Below are 19,358 nucleotides of genomic sequence, written 5' to 3'. Positions count from 1 at the left end.
CTTCCTCTCTTCTCCCTCCGTGGACTCAGGTCCTTCGTTTCATTAGCACATGACCCTCCCAGATCACCGAACAATGGTGGCCTCTGCTTATTTCTGGGACTATTGACTCACCTTCAGGTAACTAACACCATGCAGTAGCTACATCACCCTCATCAGGGCAGCTGGACAGGGATCCTTACTAGAAAGAATCAACACAAACTACGCCAAAAGATGTGATGCCCTCAAGAAATTAGAATTCACACATAAATATTGGTTGTAACACCTTTATTTCAGAAAGACTGCAGGATGGAATTTCTTAGGCACGCAACTGATTTATAGATCTAAATCACAGTAATACTGAATATAAAATATTTTATCCTATATAAAAACCGGGCCTGAGAAATTTTCATTTGAATTTTAATCCACTACATTTCACATGATAGGACGGTATATAGAAAAAATTAACACAATTGAGAAAAGCAATGGTTCATCCATCAGGAGAAATGATTTCTACCAACAGAAATTTCTACCAACAGCAGATCTGACAACCGAAGTTGAAGATCAAAAAATAAGTTGGAAGGAGGGAGCCGAGCCACAAATAACGTCACAAGTCAATGTAGCAAAGTTCACCCATTTTAATGTTCAAAAAGCCTCATTCAGCTGCTGTTCACGTCAAGAGGTAGAGGATGCAGTTACACGATTTTCCCACCCCACAGCAAACTAGTGGAAGCTTCCAGAGGCAGACACCAAAATAGCTGAGAGAAATGACAGCTAACAGTGAGGGAAAAGAAAAACTCTTAAAACCACCATGGAACTCAAAGAGCAAATACATCTGGGGCTATTCAGTGAAGAACTCTAATAAACCTAGACAGAGCATGTCATAATTAAAAACACAAATGAGGACCTGAAAACATTTCATTCTCTTCAATGCTTCTGTTTTTCAAAGCAGGGAAACGTATACTAGATTAAGAAACAATTCCATGGAAATGGTCGAAACAACAAAAAAAAGAGTCCAACTTAAAAGAATAACCTTGAGTTGTCTATACTGTGTGCCCTACGAAATCTGATAAATGGGATTGTTAATACATATACGCTGCTTATAAAATACACAGAGTAGAGCTGGGGGTGCAACTCGGTGGTAGAGAATGTGCTTAGCATGCACAGGGCCCTGAGTTCCATCCCCAGTACCATAAAAAAGAAAAAAAAAAGCCATAAAGTAATTCATATAAAAATAATGCAGCACCTTTTTCATTTATATATAATTTAAATCCTAACAGCCTTCCTGGGAAAAGTACCTCAATCACTGTAGGGATAGCTTGAGTCAGCCTCTCTCTGCACAGGAACTTCATATTGAGTTCTGAGTGATCAACTACATTGATCAGGGGGCCAAACTGACTATAAAACTTTCCTAAATGAAGGAGACATTGAGGCCAAAAATACCTCTCCCAAATGAGTGCTTCTCAAAATGTGGTCTGTGGAACAGCACAACCAAATCTCCTGGAGAACTTGTGTCAAAATGCAGATCCTGAGTTCCAACTGAAAGTGGATGAGTCAGAATCTCTGGGGGAAGGACCAGCGGACCTGCAGGTCAACACATCTCTCCAGCGGTGTCTGGTACATCCTCTCTTTGAAGGGCAGGCTCACTGGTCCTGTCAGGAGGAGACCAGCCAGGTCTGTGAATTCACCCTTCCCACTCTTGTTCCTAGTGTGTCCATCAAAGCAGCAATCCTGGCTTTGACATTTCTTACACTACATATCAGATGACAAAGTAAAAGATGGGATTCTATAATATGCATATAAGTTAAATGAATCTAAAAAAAAAACTTAATTAATTCTGAAAACTCCATAAGTTTTTGAAAACCATGTATATGAAGCTTGAAGTAAAAGATGCCTGTAGGGGAAAAATACTGAGTGAGGAAAAGTGTTTGATGCAGGTCCAGAGGATTACTGTGGAACGAGGAAGAAAAATGCATCCAAAAGCAATCTTGGAGGAAAGGCAGGATGCATTTTTATGTCCAGAATACAAACATGCAAATCTATTAAAAATTGGCTGGGATGTGCAGGCCAATCCTTAACACCCTACAAACACAGGCTGAAAAGTACTGGCTGGCAAACCTATTTGGCTAAAGGAGGCTTTAAGCAATTCTGAAATTTTTGCAACATGAAAATTAAGAGATCTCTTTTTAATTTTTTTCCTTTTCCTGGAAAATTGAAAATAAAATAGAAAAACCAGCCACATTGCTACACTGTGCTGGTGCTGGACAGCAGCTGCTTACTCTCAACCACACCTGCACTCCCTGGACCTCAACAGCAGCTACCTGCTTCACTTTTCAGACCAGCTGCCAGGTCGCTGCTCACATTGGCACTGGCCACCCCAGCTACAGGGAACCAAGGCACCAATTCAGCCTCTCTCTGCTACACTCTGCTTCTAGTAAAAGTCCCTGTTACAGAGATCCTTTCCTACCTCTGACACATTATGAAAGAAATCAGATAAATGTCTACAAATTAGATGCCCTTTGGGATCACATGGGGAACTTCTGAAAACACTGATGCCTGGGTTCCACCTCCAGAGGTCTTGATTTCTTGATCTAGGTGTAGCCCAGGTCATCAGGACGGCATTGTGTTCCCCAAGTGACCCTAACAGACAGCCAAGGCTGAGAACTCTGGCCTGCAGAGGATGCACATTGTTCAGTAGAAAAGGTTAAGCTTATACCCAACATCAATCTCCAAATAAAAATTTTTGCCTTTCACCTTCAACAATTTATATCACCTCCTACTTTTGGAAAGGGGCTATTATTCCAAAACCCTACTAAATGGAAGAGAAGGTCAAAATGTGTTCTGGTTTCTACCATTCATTTTCCCTCCAACAGAACTGAATAAAACACTGAGGAGATGGAAGAGAAATTATCCCAGGAGACAAGACTCAAGCAGCACAAATAGCTCAAGTACAGGAGAGGAGGCTCACAGTGGCAGGCTTGTTGTATGAGAAAGTACAATTGCTCTGAAATTCATCAAGGCACTAAGTGGAAATGTTTCAAATATTAAAAAAAGAACAATCTCCCCAAGAATTTCCAGTAATGGCCCAATTTTTATCTTAAGATGAATTCCAAATCATTGCCTCTCTTCAATGTCTCTGTTAGGCAGCATGATTTCATATTTCGGCTTCTCATCATGAGAAAGGCAAACTACTGTCATCTAATTTTCAAACAAATACTCCCTGACATTATAGTTGAAAACTGTATGTTCAAATGGTTTTACATAATAATGGCTTCTATTTACTGGGTTTCTGGGCATCAAGCCACATGATGAGCACTTTACATTAGTGATCTCAAAGCAGTTCAACAACCTCACAGAGTTCATCTCATCACCTCATTTTATAAATCGTGAAAAAAATGAGCTTCAGGAAGATTTTTATGGATGTGATCAATGAACTAGTAGACGGGTTTGTATTCAAATTCATGTCTATCTATCTGACTCCCAAATTTGTGTTCTTCAAACTAAACTATCTTGTTAGTCATAACAACCCAAAGGCAAAAGACCTGTGCCTGATTATCCCCACTCGCCCAGTAAAAAAAAAAAAAAAAAAAAAAAGCAGAGCTGAATGGCTTGCTCCATATCACAGGATGAGTTACTGGGAGTCATGACCAGAACCTGCCTTCCACCATCCATTCCATGTTCTTCCAGAGCACCAAGCACAGTCAGTTCATGCTACATTATGAAAGCTATGCTAACAGTGCTTATGCATCAAAAGTCTTTGATTTCTGAAAATCTTAAACGTTGGTATACATATGGCTTAGCTTCAACACAGGTCTGGCACATGCCTGTTTCAAGCCCCCTAGAACAGGTAATCGAGTCAACAACTTTATATGTTCCAGAATCCACTCATGAATCCCATGAACAATCATGCTGTTAAAATATGGGTACAAGCATCACCACCCCAGGCCTTTGACTGCCCTGGTGCCATCACAAACAAGTAGCAGGACATCCTGAGGAAGAGTGGATGTCATCTCACATGGATCTTTTTCTTTATTTATAAAATCATAAAGAGACTGTTCATAAAAATCCAGCTAGATGGTCTCATCTCCATGAGTCCCACTATTTGAAGCAGGCTCCAAGGGGAGGGTATCGTTTTATGTCCTGGCAAGGATGTCTCCTCTTCTTTATTCTGCCAATACTGTATCCTCAAACCTGTATTCCAGGAACTGTGCCTACGATGTGTTGTGGCCAAGAAGTTATTATTGGAAAGAAGCCCACTTGGACACGGCTCCCCTGCAAGAGAAAACAAACAGGCTTTATCACCTAATAAACATGTCTACTGATCGATACTTATTTGCCCTCTTTTCTGAAGCAACTCCTCAGAGTCACTTGAATTCTATCATTACGGACAATTCTTGAAGAAATCGCATTCCTACCTCCTAATGATCTTCGAACAAAGCCAGCACCTCATTTTATTAAGTCCAACTAGCTAGAGGAGCTGGTTCAGAGAGGAGTTTAAGATATAGCTAAAATTGAGGTCTTAATCATCACGATGTGATAGAATGCTGCTGTGTTATCAAACCTCACAAGTCCAGTCTCCCAACTGCCAGCGGCAAGAACAAACAGATGTCAGAGCTATTTGTTTTATTCAAAAATGACAGGAAATCAAAAATCTATCAAATGATGTGTCAGCAGCAACGCCACAAGCATACTGGCGACTGAAATTTATGTGCCTCTGTTTTGGCTCATGACAAAATTACCTTCTAAGTTTTCTAATTTTCAAACATACGTTTGGATATACAGGTCAGAGAATTTGAGGAAGTTATCTTTAATTGTAGGAACCATATAAAATGTAGTCACATTCTATGTGTATTTAAGTTACGCAAACGTGAAATACAGCGTGATATAAAATATTAAGTAATCTCTCCTTATGCACATTTTTACAAATCCAGCAAAATATCTTTTAAAAATTGAGAGCAGCAAAATTCCACAGTCTAGAATATTGTGTAAATTATAAACAGCACCTCTACTACCGTCACATCACAGTGCCACTTTATTTGCTAACAAAATGCCTGTATTTCTACTCCACTGGGTATGTGTGCTGGAACTTTATGAGCAATTTTAGTGACCACTGTGGCTGGTATTTTAAGTTCACTGTTATCATTTTAGTACTTTTTATGTATCCTGAAAATACCATCATCCAAATCACAAAAGTGATAATCCTAGACTCAATGCAGGGGAAATAAACTGCCAAACTATAAACTTTGGAACACAGGTAAGATATCATGAATACTGTTTGTTTGTTTGTCTGTTTATCTATCTATCTATCTATCTATCTATCTATCTATCTATCTATCATGAGGATTGAACCCCAGGGTACTTAACCACTGAGCCACATCCCCAGCCTTTTTTTAACTTTTTATTTTGAGACAAGGTCTCACCAAGTTGCTCAGAGTCTCACTAAGTTGCTCAGAGTCTCACTAAGTTGCTGAGGCTGGCTTTGAATTTGCGATCCTCCTGCCTTAGCCTCCAAAGCTGCTCAGATTACAGGTGTGCCCCACTGTGTTTGGCTGATTTTGAGAGTCTTAATTCTTCAACGTGCCTGGCTAAATACTGAATTTTTTTTTTAAAAAAAGGTCAACACCAATAAAAAATACATAAATGAACTGAAATGAAAAATAAAAAAGGTGTGAATGTAGGTCAATGACAGAGTGCTTATGTAGCATGCAAAGGGTCCTGGGTTTGATTCCCAGCATCACACACACACAAAAAGGCAATCACAACACTCCTTGACATTAATTTGGACTAATTTAGGATGCTAACTCAGTAAGCAATAAATCTTTCCTTAAAAGGCCAGATAAGAAATATGTTAAGCTTTGCAGACTTTAAGGTCTCTACTATCACAAGTATTCAGCTCTGCTGTTTTAAGTCTGAACATAGTCAAGTACATAGCTGTGTCCCAATAAAACTTTATTTATAAAAGCAGACAGCAGACTCAATTTAGCTTATGGACTATCATATTCTCATCCCTACTGTCTAAGTATGGTGTCCCATTTCTTTTAACATAGCTTTATACTGCTCAAAAACAAGTAATCCTTTGACAACCTAAAACCATCCCCACATTTTCCTTAGAGCTATTTTAAAGAAAATAAAAAGTTTCATTAAAACAGAAACATCTCAAAATGGAAAAGCTTTGTAAAAATAGTCAAGAAATTTGTGTGGGAGGGGATAAGCTGGTAACATCAAAGCCTCAAAATTTTCTGTACCATATTTGTGGCAATGCTTATATGACTCATTTTTCAAAACTCAACAAACTGTATTCTTAAAATTAGTTCATTTATGGTAGAGAGCGTGCTTCTCATGCACAAAGCCCTGGGTTCAATCCCCAGCACCACATACACACAAACACACAAATTATATATATAATTTAATTGTATATAAGTGATATCTCACTGAAGCTAATTTTGAGAAAAACTTAAAGCCTTAGCAACAGCCTTAAGTTTACAGTAATTGTAGATTTATTAGTGAGAGTTAATGAGTATGTGCTCAGTTTACATTTTCTCCTCTGAGAAAACTGGTTATGAATTTTGAGTTTGAATTACATAAATCCTTCATGAATTCTATTAGTATTGACTTCGAAAAAATGCAACTATCCTATACTAATCTCCTGGCTGTATCCAGACCTAAACCACCACTCCACTTGAAAGAGAGGAGAATGAATTGGTTTTCTTTTTTTTTTTTTTTGCAAACAATGCAAAGCCCTGAATTCATGGCTTAGGCCTCAACCACAGTAAACACACACACACACACACACACACACACACACACACACACAATAATAGGTAATCAAAAGGAAATGCTACTAAATTATTTAATTTGCTCATCTTTACTAACAACACTTTAAATCCAAGCTGCTTCAAAGCACAAGATGACCTGAGTCTCAGCTCTTTTACCAATTGTGTCCACTTCAGCCTAGAGCTTGTCAACATTCAAATCACCAAAAAAGGCAAGCAAGACTGAGATGCTAAAATCAGAGAAAAGAAATACAAAGAAAACCATTCTTCCAATTAATCTAAAGTTGACCAAATGCGGGCAACAATTTCAAAACCCCAGCTGTAAGCCTCCCTAGTGCCAAAGCACTGAATCTGACTCCATCCAAAAATGGGAACTCATTTAAAGCAGTCACTCTCAAAATGTGGTCCTGGGTCCACCATCACCATCACCTGGAACGTGTTCTAGAAACACAAACGCTCAGGAGACCACCCAACTTACTGAATCACCATTCTGTACTTAACAAGTCTTCCAGATGATTCTGATGTCTGCTAAAGTTTTAATGACACTAATTTGAAGTTTGAAAAACGATAGGTATATGTAATCGGAGGCCCCTCATGCCTTCATAGAACCAGAACCTGACTTTAGATCCCACCAGCCAGGGTAAAATGTGTGCCCAAATACAAGCAATGCTCAGTGAGCCTCGGGTGACGTGGCCACATTCTTCTCTACATTTTCTTAAGGAATGGGGAGTAAAACATTTAAGATTAAGTTCTGACATTTTATGAGCACCTGCCGTGTGTGCTATGTAAAACGATCTTGTTTAGCCTTTCCAGTAATAATGAAATCTATTAATATGTGTCAAGTATGGAAGCTTAATCAGAATGGAGTCCAATCTGCAAAAAAACAGAAACACTTTACAGTTTCCAACTGATGTTCATTCACAAGCCTGGCCAGCATGCTTTGAATACCAAGGCATTTGTATACAAGGGTTCCTTTTGCTTATTCTTTCATAAATTGCTCTCAGAGTTCATTGTGCATTACAATTAGAACACCAGGTCACTTATACAAAACCATATACTGTGTTTTTAAGCCAACATAAGGTAATTCTGAAATACCCAAAGCACTGTTTGCTTTACTAGGAAGTTTACCTTCTCTCTAATGTTAAAAATCTACCTTTAAATTCAGCAAGATGTTATTCATTTATTTTGGGTTTTATTCTCTATTAAATAGCTTTGTCCCATCCTTTCCACTATGAAAAACTTTCTCCTTGATGTAGACAATAGAAATTACCAGGGGAGGGAAAATGAATAGTTCTGTGATTCCCCAGTATCTGTTGTTAATCCTTCACCATTTGCCATACACAAGAGCTGTCTTGTTTGCTGCCTGTGACCATAGCATACATTACCAATCACTCAAGGTACCCTTACCCATAGCCTTAGCACTATTTTCAAGCTTTAGAATCTTTCAGAATAGCATTTCAGGCAGACACCTTCAATCAGTGGGTTGAGTATCCTTTATACAATGCTTAGGACCAGAAGTATGTTGGATTGGGAACATACATATTTTCAGATTTGGGAATATTTGCATCTACGTAATGAAATATCCTGGAAATGGGACCCAAACATGAAATTCATTTTTGTTTCATATACTCCTCATACTCATAGCCTAAGGGTAAATTTAGGAAATATTTTTAGTACACCTGGGTTTTGACTGCCATCATCACATAGGTCAGGTATAAAATCTTCCACTTGTGACATCATGTCAGCACTCAAAAAGTTTCAGACTTTGGAGAATTTCTTATTTTGGGTTTCCAGATTAGGAATGCTCAACCTGTATGACTAATAAGATAACATTTGTTTCACTGGCCAATCAACATTTTCCCTTCTTGTTATCCTTCCTGCTCCAATAACAGTTTTAAATCTGCTTTTGTTGTTCTCTGAACAATAATATTAAGCTTCAGTTAATCCTGAGTTGCAGTCTTTACAAATCTATGCCACCTTGAGGGTCTCAATCAGGGTAGATTATACTGAACAGTTTTAACAATTGGAATGCAGTTGTGACCCAGCATGTAGTACAAAACTGCTCTGAAAATCAAAGAACCAAGCAAAGAAAGGTACTGAATAGATAACAAAACACCTGTGAAATAGCATTCTGCAGACATAGCTGGGAAATATACAGCATGAATAGCCCAGGGAGGCTGATACATAATGCCAGGCTCATAAGCATGAACACATGGCTGAGTAAATGATTCTGATTTTGCTTTTGGTACTCACTGATGATTCCTTATTCAGCTAAGGGGGCACCACACTGTTCCTTTAGCAGCATCTCCATTATTCTAATTCCCTATAAAGAGAGAGAAAGAAAAATCAAAATGCCATATTTCACAGACAAGCAGTTTTACATTTATCACATCCTTGTGCCTTCAAGGAATCCACATCACAGCTAGATATTCATTTCGATAAAGTAGGCTCAGAGTCATCTCATGCATTTTCATAATATTTTACTCACAAATTTCACCTACACTATATTTCCAAATGTGCTCAGACCCTTTTAGGGAGACCGGCAAAGCAGAGTTTGGGATCTCCATGGTAAATACAAGGATAGCCCAAGAGAAGTTGGGCAACTTCTTGAAAGTGCCCAGTTACCAATCACCATTGCCAGAGCCGGAACAGCAACGAGCTAATATTTGTTAATATTGACAAGTGTGCTCACTTCACTACCAAGACATCCTGTGTGCTACCAGTGCAGTGAGTGCGGGAGTGCCCAGTGAGTTACCCTCCAGGTCACAAGCACTCCTGTCCCCAATGACCAGGACTGTAAGCTGCCGTGGGCACACGGCCACCCTCAACCAAAGGGAGCTGAGGCCATGCCTGCCTCCAGGTACAGCCATATCCAACAGCTGCTGGATATTAGGATAAAAATCCAGGACAATTTTGAAGGGCACCTCACCCCTGTTGCGCTCCACAGCAGGAGCTGAGACTTTTGCTGCAACTTCACCCTGGTCAACGTCACCTTCTCCTGATCCTGCTTCCCTCATTCTATCATGGAGTTCCTCCTGTAAGTTATCTCCAATACACTCTGCCTGCAAACCTCCATCTCTGAGCCTGTGTACCCAGAGCCCATTTCCAACCCCTTGTCTGATACACATAAAACCCTCAAGCAAGTAGTATTCTTACCCACAGTTTACTAATGAAGAAACAAACTCAAAAGGTTTTCAGCAATTTGCTCAAAGTCATACAGCTTTCCAGAGACAGGCCAGGGAAGGCACACAGGCCCTCGGCTCCGGTTCTAGAGAGATCTCTTCACCTTCCAGCACCACTCCATCCACAACTGTCCAGCCAACCTCCTACACCCCTGCCCTGTGCAGTAAAATTCTACCTTGGAGGAAAGTAGATAGCTCTATCTTTTCCTCCTTCAAGGGCAAGTTCTTCGGCAGGCAAGTTGGAATTATAAATTTGAAAGAGGGTCTTCAGGGCCTCAAAGCTGAGTCTGGGGATTCACTATTCTCGGAGACAGAGGCTGGAAAAGCATTTGAAGAGAATAAAAATTATGAACAGAGGGGGCTTGGTGGGGTGGGGCCAGTAGGGCTGCGGCCTCACAAAGGTTCCAGAGGCTCCAACATACGTGGGGGAGCCAAGATATGGCTCAGGGTCTGTGTGCACGTGGGCTGCGCCTGCCAGTTCTACACGGGTCTACATGCTCATTGCAGTGTTTCCTGACTCGGGTGGATGGCTGCAGCACGGGCCTGCGGCCTGACCCAGCCAGACCATGGCTTCAACTCTGGACGAGCTACAGAAAGATCTAGAAGAGGTAAAGGTGTTGCTGGAAAAAAACTACTAGAAAGAGTACGTGATGCTCTTACAGCAGGGGAAAAAAAACAGATACAGAAATAAAGGACAAGATGCAACAGAAATTACAGAAGAAACCAGAACTTCTTGAGGAGGAAAAGCCAGCTGCTGTGGTTGCTCCCATTACAACAGATATACCGTGAAAATCAGTAATTACGGATGGGATCAATCCGATAAGTTTGTGAAAATGATATCACTTTAACGGGAGTTCATCAAATTCCCGCTGAGAATGTGCAGGTTCATTTCACAGTGAGGTTCGTTTGATTTTTGGTAAAGACTCTAAATGGGAAGAGTTACTCCATGATTCTGAACAATCTCTTGAAACCCATCTCTGAGGAAGGCAGTTCAAAAACAGTTAAGACTGACACAGTTCTCATCTTACGTAGAAAGAAAGCAGAAAACACAACGGTGAGAGTACTTGACTCAGACGGGAAAAAGAATGCAAAGAGAAAGAAAAGCCTTCATATAACACCGAAACAGATCCTAGTGAGGGATTAAGGAATGTTCTAAAGAAAATTTATGAAGATGGAGATGATGATATGAAGTGAACCATTAATAAAGCCTGGGTGGTATCAAGAGAAAAACAAGCCAAAGGAGATACAGAATTTTGAGACATTTAAGTCTTTCTGGGAACTGTGATGTGGAAATATGGATGTTTCCAATAAGGGGAATGTTGGAGAGCTGCACATGTAAATTTGACATATCTATGTACACAGTAAAGGCAGTAAATTCTCCATTTCTTTACTGGAGGATTTATTTAAATAAAATGTGCTTATTAAATACTTACTCCAAAAAAAAATTAGGAATGGAATGTAAAATACAGTCCCCTGCTGGGCATGTTGGCACACACCTATAATCCCAGTGACTCAGGAGACTGAAGCAGGAGGATCACAAGTTTGAAGCCAGCCTCAGTAATTTAGTGAGAGCCTGTCTCAAAATAAAACTAAATTAAAATTAAATAAAAATAAAAAAGGACTAGGGACATAGCTTGGTAGCAAAATGTCCCTGGTTTCAATCCCCAGCATAATAATAATAATAATAATACAGTTCCCAAACCCCTCCCAGGAAGATTCTGCTGTAACAGGACTCAAGCAGGCCCTGGGTCCCTACACCCAGAATGAGCACTCATATGATTCTCTTATGATCAAGCAGGGCTGGAAAAGACTGAATGGCTTACAGAAGAAAGGCAAGGACTTCCTACTCCTTCTGAGCCAAAGGATGGAGATGGGGGTAATCAAAGGCATCACTAGAGAAAACAACAGAATATATTAACACCAAAGTAGAATGAATGAGTTCTGATCCAGAAGGTTCTTCAGATTCTGCCAGGGCCATCACCCCAAACACAGCCATTGTCTTGGAAGAAAAATTGAGACATATCCAGTGCCATGGAGCATCAGCCAAAGCACAGCAGCAAACTACCCAAGATGCTGTCATCCGAGCCAGGAGACCTGAGTCCTAGTCACTGCTCCACCAGCCATTCTGCTGGGTACCTTAGGCTGCTCTCTTTACTAAGGAGTGCCTCAGACCACAGAGGTCAGGGGTCTGCAAGGCAAATTGAATTAGTGTCTTCTACACCCTCTGCGCACCAGAATTTCTACAGCAATCCACAAAAGCAAATAAACTTTCAAATAGACTCCCTACCAGTGACTCCATCAGAAATCCCAGGACAGAGGCCTGGTATCTGTGCATTTATAACATGCTCCATGTGATTCTGAAACACAAGTTCACATACTGGAATTTGTAAGTAGCAGCTTCATACCACCTCTGAGATCCCTTTCCAACTCTACCAGTCTGGGAACTGATGAAGTAGGGTCTCCTTAATCACTTCTGAAGATGCAATATGTACTGTACTCTTTGGAGTTATTCTCCTTTAAATAATTGGGAGAAAGAAGCAGAGGCAGGGGATTAAACAATCAGAGGAACAAAAATTAACTGAACTCTTTTTTTTAATGCATATCTGTTTTTCTTTCTTTTCTCCTTTATTAATATTTTTCCATATTTTATTGGTGCATTATATTTGTACATAATTGTGGGATTTGTTGTTACATATTTGTACATGCACAAAATATAACAATATAATCTGGCCAATATCATTCCCCATTATTTCCCCTTTCCCTTTCCTCCTCCCTCCCCATCTCTTTACTCTACCCATCTCCCTTTGATTTTCATGAGACACGTTGTCCCCCACCTTTATTTTCCTTTTTCCTCTCTAGCTTCCACATGTGAGAAGAAAACATGCAACACTTGACCTAAGTTTGGCTTATTTTGCTTAACATAATGGTCGCTAGTTCCATCCATTTTCCTGCAAATAACATAATTTGGTTTTTTTATGACAATAAAATTCCATCATGTAATATGCCACATTTTCTTTAGCCATTCATTGACTGATGGCCTTATTTTTTTTTAGTTTTTTATTGGTTCTTTTTAGTTATACATGAGCATAGAATCCATTCTGACATAATATATATATATATATATATATATATATATATATATATATATATATATATATATATATATATGTCAAATTCTTAACATAAGACCTGGATTGTACTCATTTCTGTCCTCATGCATTCAAAACCCAATCCAATTAATATATTTATTATGCACCTACCATGTGCATTAGAGATTAAATGGCAAAAAACAAGACAGGCCCCACCATCATAGAGTTTACAGACCTGTGAATTCTAGGCAATTTTTATTTTCCTGTTCTTATTTTGTTTTGTTTTTGTTGTTGTTTTGTTTTAACAAACCCCTGGACAGTAATTAAATGTCCTCACTCTATTTTCAGGAATACTAAAAACTCCCACATAAATTCCTTTTCAAACTTCTGTTTTGCAGAGCAGGTGCATAAATCCAGCTAGTATGTCTTTAAAAGAAGAAAAGCACATTCCTTCCTTGAGAGGTGGGAGTCTGTGAACTCTCCCATCTGTCTAAATGAAGACCGCCACCACTTATTGAGCTGAGCACTAATTGACATCAATGAGGACTCTGAGGTTTGCCCTGGGAATTGAAAGACGTTATTTATTGAATCAATTATGTTCACAATGTGACAGTTGATTTTTCTTTCTCTCTTTTCCTCTCTCTAATACCATGTTAGTCTTTTTAAGAAGAACAGTTAGGAGGCAGAGAATGGGCTGGGGTGGGGAGGAGAAGCCTATAAAGTGAACCTTAAAAAATAAAAAAATAAAAACAGGGAAGCCAGCCATTATTTAGTATCTCTCTTTGGTAAGGAAGGACCAAATCAAAGCCCAATCAATAGACTCCTTCCAAATACAGTTCGTTCCAACACTTAAATCTCAACCCCTAGGAGATCAGACTTAAAGGGGCTAAATTTATACCACTTATCACACAATGATGCCTGAAATGCAGAACAAACATTAAGTAAAAAACACCTTTATAGATACAGCTTAAAAGCTTTTTGGACTGACAAACCATAAACCAGCTTGATTTTATTATTTCTTTCCCCTTAGAGAATATTTTTTTCTCTATTGCGAGGCTATCTTTCTCCATTTGTCAATGTACAGATGAGGAAGTTGTCTCTGTCTCATTTCCCTAATACCAGAGCTATGCTGCCCAAAGGAGTCACTGAGCCTTTCGGATTCAGAAAACTTCACAAATTCCCCACTCTGCTTCTGAGAAATAGCTGGCTATTACTCGGGAGGCAGGGAGGAGCTTAAGAAAAACAAGAATAAGATGGAACCACAGATGGCTAAATCCAGATGGTATGTTTATTTGATCAAACTGAGGCTTCCTGAAGAGGTTCTGATTTACCCAGGAAGCTCCAAGGAGACTCACATTAGACCTGACAAAAATCACAAACTTTTAAAGCAGTTCTCAAAAGGCACATCCATGAGGGGCTCTTAACAAAAGAAAGGCTCACTTAATGATCACAGTGATACAAGACGGGTATCAAAGACCCCACTGGAAATGATGCTTCAGGTCACGGCTTTGGAGCAAGCACTATGAACTGAGCACCCACCCTGTGGCACAGGGATGCACAGGGGACATAAAGCCTCGATTCAAGGGTTCACTGATCTCTGGAGCGGAAATGGAGGAATGAAAACTACCTGAAAGGCAACAGAGTCTCTGAGAGAAGTACTACAACTTAGAAAAAAATGTGATAGAAAAAAGTAAGCAGACAATATTCTTGGAGGAAGGCAGGACTTGCAGAAGCCATGGAAAGAGGAGAGATGTAAGACACAAAGTATGGTCTGGAGTGCGACATTCTGAGATGAAGGGGAAGACAAAGCAGAGGGAGACAAAGGCATGAGGGCCTGTCACCACGGCTCCTTCCTGTAATCCCAGAGACTTGGGAGGCTAAGGCAGGAAAATTGCAAGTTCGAGGCCAGCCTGGATAATTCAGCAACACTAAATTATCTAAAAATAAAAAAACTCTGGGGGCAAAGCTCAGTGGTAGTGCACGCCCTGTTTCAATTCCAGAACTGGGGGAATAAAAGGAGGAGGAGGAGGAGGAGGAGGAGGAAGAGAAAGAAAGAAAAGGCATGGGGGTGGGACATGCAGAGAGTACTCTCACAGTTAAGCCACATTGAAGGGTGAGTAATGGGACTGAATGTAGCAGGTGACAAGACTATTACACATCCCACCCTTCCAATCCTCGTAACACAGTTCCTTCCCACCTTAGCTCTACACTTCCCTGGAAAACACAATAGCACATAAAACCTCTGCATTTAACCATGAGTAGCACTGTAATTGTGCAATGACTCTATTAGAGAGATTTAGGGTCACATCTAAACTAGCTATAAGATCTTGTGCAAGATCTTAAATTCTGTAATTTTCGACTGCCTCATCTTTATTGAATATAGATAGCAACACAGCTTGTCCTAAGAATCAGTTAAAATAATGCCTAATAATCCCTGTATTTAATGTTATAATACTAGTTTCTGGTAAATACCTAGTCAATAAATAGCTAAATCTCTTCAGTAATCATCTAATCCCACTAAAACGTAAACCTCATGAAGCTGCAAGCTTTCTCTGTCTTGTTCAAGATGTACCCTGTAGAACAAGGCTGTGGGACAGAGAAGGCCTGCAGTAAATGTCTACTTAGAGAATGAATGAATCTATCATCCAGCCAATCAGTCTCCAGTTTACATGTTTACCACATTAGACAGAAAGGCATTCAGAGTCAGGGACAGAATTCACGTCATTTGCATCTTATTATCTAGTGCAGAATTTGACACACCAGTAGGCACTCCATGTCGGTGCACTATAAACCTAACCGACTGCTTACTCCTGAGCGCCAGGCTGATGAGTCTGGAATTCCAGTGCCATCTGCCTAGTATTCAGTGCCCTTGAGGTGTGGTTGGAAGGATAAGAATAACAAGGACCTCCATGGGAGATCAAAGGTCAAAATAGGAAAGAACAAAGGATGAAAGAAAGAAGGAAGGAGGCAATGATGCAGAAAGAATGGCAGGACTCATGTGGGTTCTGAGGAACCTGCATTAGCAACAGGTGTTCAGAAAGTGGGATAACAAGGCTTCCAGCCCCTTCTCCAACCACAGCTCCCTCCATTCTCCCCTCACCACCTACCAGCACCCAGGCCTGCTTCCTATTCAGGGAACATGCTCAGTTCCTTCTTTCTTATTCTCTGTTCTGAGGAACAGCCCCAGATCTGAAGTGGCCAGTTAGTGGCCAGCTAGCTCCTTGCAGAACTCAGATCCCAACTACTCATCCAGCACCTCCTCAGAAGTCACCTGCTCCCTTATTCCCCTGGCTCAAACTGCCCGGACACAACCCAGATCACATCTGCCTATCCTGCTCTCTTTACAGCATTCATACCTGTGAGAAAATCCTATGCTTGTAAAATATTTCACACTGTCTTTCACCACACTAGAAGGTAAGCTCTGGGAGAAGGAGGAGAGATCTGGCCAGTGTTTGCTGCTGAATCCTTAGCAACCCCCTGGAATACAGCACAGGTAGGCAGCATTTGAGAAGGAAGAAAGGAGGAGACACCAGGAGCTAGGAACAGAGGGAGGGAAGAACATGCATCCAATTTTCTCATCAAAAGGTCAGAGAAACATGACTCAAAGCTCTCCAGGAAGAGGTCTTTCAAACAGAGCATCTTTTACTCTGAGGCTATCCCATTCTTTTAAATTCTTTTCTTTTAATGTTTTCTCATCTATAAAACTAAAATAACACTAAATAATAATAGTAATACAGTTAAAATGTATTGGCACATGGCATGTGCCAAGCACTGGGTGGACTTCTATCCCACATTAGCGTACTGGACCCTTTCATCTGCCTTAGGGGATTCCTTTCCTATCCCCCCATCCCAGACCCCAGAGATCAAAGCTCAGAGAAATTAAACAACTAACGGTCCTGTCCAAAACTCACACAGTAACTACATGGCCTTGATTCCACTCAAAGAAACCAGGAAGGAGGACTCAGAATCCAGATCTGACAACATGAGAGGACTGGAAAGTTCAAGTGAGAATATGAATGTGCAAACACCGTTTATAATGCCAGGTTCACAGCAAGAGTCTTCTTCCTTCTCTAGTGCCAACACTCAAAAATCCTGGTTAAAGAAATCAGATATTTCAGTCCTGCTCCCAAACAAAACACCACGAATCTTAATATATGAATCAATATCTAATCACATCCACAAATTATGTTAAATACAATGCTTCTCAAATAAAAATAGCCTGACAGAATATACAGCTTCAATACATTTTCCCATAGTAGTGAATGGGCTCTTGAGTAAGATTCATTTTTATTTTCATCAAGTAACCCCCAATCTTTAGGTGTAACTGCAGAACATTAAACTCATACAATCCTTCAGATATCTCTACTTCACATTATGAATCTTTTCTTTCTCTTTAAGAAGAATATTTTTCACAACTTGTAAAGAATATGTTCAAAAGAAAAAAAAAAAGAACTAAAAGTTAGAAAGGACCTTGTATTATCTAGTCTAGATAGGAAACTCTCACCCAAGGAATGAAAGTACCCATCTGATTTAGAGAGGTACCCTGTGATCAAATATTAGAATGAAGGAACAAAGTCATTTCCACATTGCCAGTTTCCAAATCAACCCTGTTCAGATGTGAACATTGAAGGCACATGGTGTTCTCTAGTTCATACAGTTACTTCCCCCACCCTCTGATGTGACTCAGTCCACTTTCATTTTGAACTTTAAAACACGTAACCTGTGCACAGTTGGACCTTTCCTGACTCAGACTTCATATAAAATATGGCTTGTTCTCACCAGTAATTAAAGCCAATTTCTCACCCCAGGCCACACACCATCCATGACACTTCTGGCAACTGACCACCTTTATCTGCTTAGTAGCCCCCATTCAGGAGAAGTTTACTCTCCTCATTCAACCCGTGTCAGTCCTACTTATAAGACACCTCTCCCTCGTGCACAAACAGAACCATCCTGGTGCCTGGCATCAGTGGGCCCCAATATCAACTCTTGGCTGTGACACACTAAAAAAAAAAAAGAACAAGGTTCCTATCAATTCTCTTTTATCAGCCATTTCTTCACTATGCATCAGAGTTAAACTCACACATAATTTCTCCTTTTTTCTTCCCTATTCTGAAAGATGAAATGGTGAGCAGCATGCTTATATATTTTGCCAGTGAATTGTCTAACAGAATAAATAAATCCCATTGATGCCCAGATAATAAATAAATCTAACAGATGCCCAGATAATTCTCCTTTTATGTTTTATTTCTACCCTTCTCCTTCCTCCCAGATTCATGCACTTCTATAAGTCAGTGATCTTTATATGCAGGACCAGACTCCTGTATCTTCCAATCAGATGTTCCCTTTGAACAAAACGTAATTTTTGAAGCCATTCTTCAATCAAATATCTCACCAAATCTGAACAATACTGAGGTTAATGACAATTTATTATGGGTTCTCGACATGCCAGGAATTTATGATCTCATTTAATCCTCTGAACTTTTACTCTCACCATTTCCAGGTAAGGAAACAGCCCCAGAAAGGAAAACAACTTGCTGAAGGTCACAAAGCCGTTACCAGGCGTCAGGCCTAAGATTTAAACTGGGTTTCTCCAGCTTCTTTCTGCAATGAGTATTTACCACACTTGAATTTATTTCTATGCCTGTAAAATGGGTAGGAAGAAGCAAAGAAACCTACTTCCTTACAGGATTACTTTTAAGCATTAAAGGAGACAACATATAAAGCCACTGCACACAACAGACTTGTATTAACCATGACCTTCCATTCTCCCTGTGACTTAAAAAGTAGCCACTGATTTCTTTATGGACTAGATCTGAGTAGGGAGCCCCTCACAACTGGGCTTTCACTGCAAGGCACCCCCTGATTTGGTCGGTGGTCTGTGGCATACAGGAAATGTCACCAAAGGCTTATTTGTATTTCACAAATATTTCACTTGCTCTTCACCTCACCTGTAAGAGACACTGATGCTTTTACAATGCTGAAATACCAGTGAGGTAAACCAGCTTTCCCGAGGGCACAGTGGTCCTCTGCAACAGAAAGACAGAACTAGAATCCAGGTCACTGAAAGAAGTGCTCAGTTGGCAGGCTAAGGCGACCCTCGGCTGTGCTGAACACATTACACGCTGCATCTTGTCTCACCCCCACGCCCAAACAATGAGTCAAATCACATGAGGAAAATGAAACTCACAAAGGTCAAGAAACCAATGGCCTAACTAGCAAGCAGAGAACACAGGCTTGCACCCAGATTTCTGTTACTCTGAGCCCTCAGGACACGACCTCCTTTAAAAAGTGTGTTTACAGGGTTCTCTTCTCAAATTTCAAAAAAAGGGCATGTC

At 40.1% G+C, this 19,358-nt stretch overlaps 1 protein-coding gene and 1 pseudogene across 2 annotated transcripts in view; one reads left to right on the top strand and one right to left on the bottom strand.

The window, feature by feature from the left end:
- Positions 1–279: 279 nt before the first annotated feature.
- PRELID2 (PRELI domain containing 2) overlaps positions 280–19,358 on the bottom strand; it is an 84,276-nt gene continuing 65,197 nt past the window's right edge. The window contains exons 6-7 of the mRNA XM_081278504.1: positions 9,003–9,072; positions 280–4,248 (exon numbers count right to left, since the gene is read on the bottom strand). Of these exons, the coding sequence (XP_081134630.1) occupies positions 9,013–9,072 (60 nt within the window). The 3' untranslated portion in view covers positions 280–4,248; positions 9,003–9,012. The remainder of the gene's footprint in view (positions 4,249–9,002; positions 9,073–19,358) is intronic.
- LOC308652837 (calcyclin-binding protein-like) lies at positions 10,498–11,188 on the top strand (annotated as a pseudogene). The gene has a single exon. The product of its transcript is annotated as a calcyclin-binding protein-like (transcript).

The sequence above is a fragment of the Spermophilus citellus genome, assembly GCF_964194105.1.
Source record: "Spermophilus citellus genome assembly, chromosome: 1".
Taxonomy (NCBI): Eukaryota; Metazoa; Chordata; class Mammalia; order Rodentia; family Sciuridae; genus Spermophilus; species Spermophilus citellus.
This window is presented reverse-complemented; position numbering and strand designations above follow the sequence as displayed.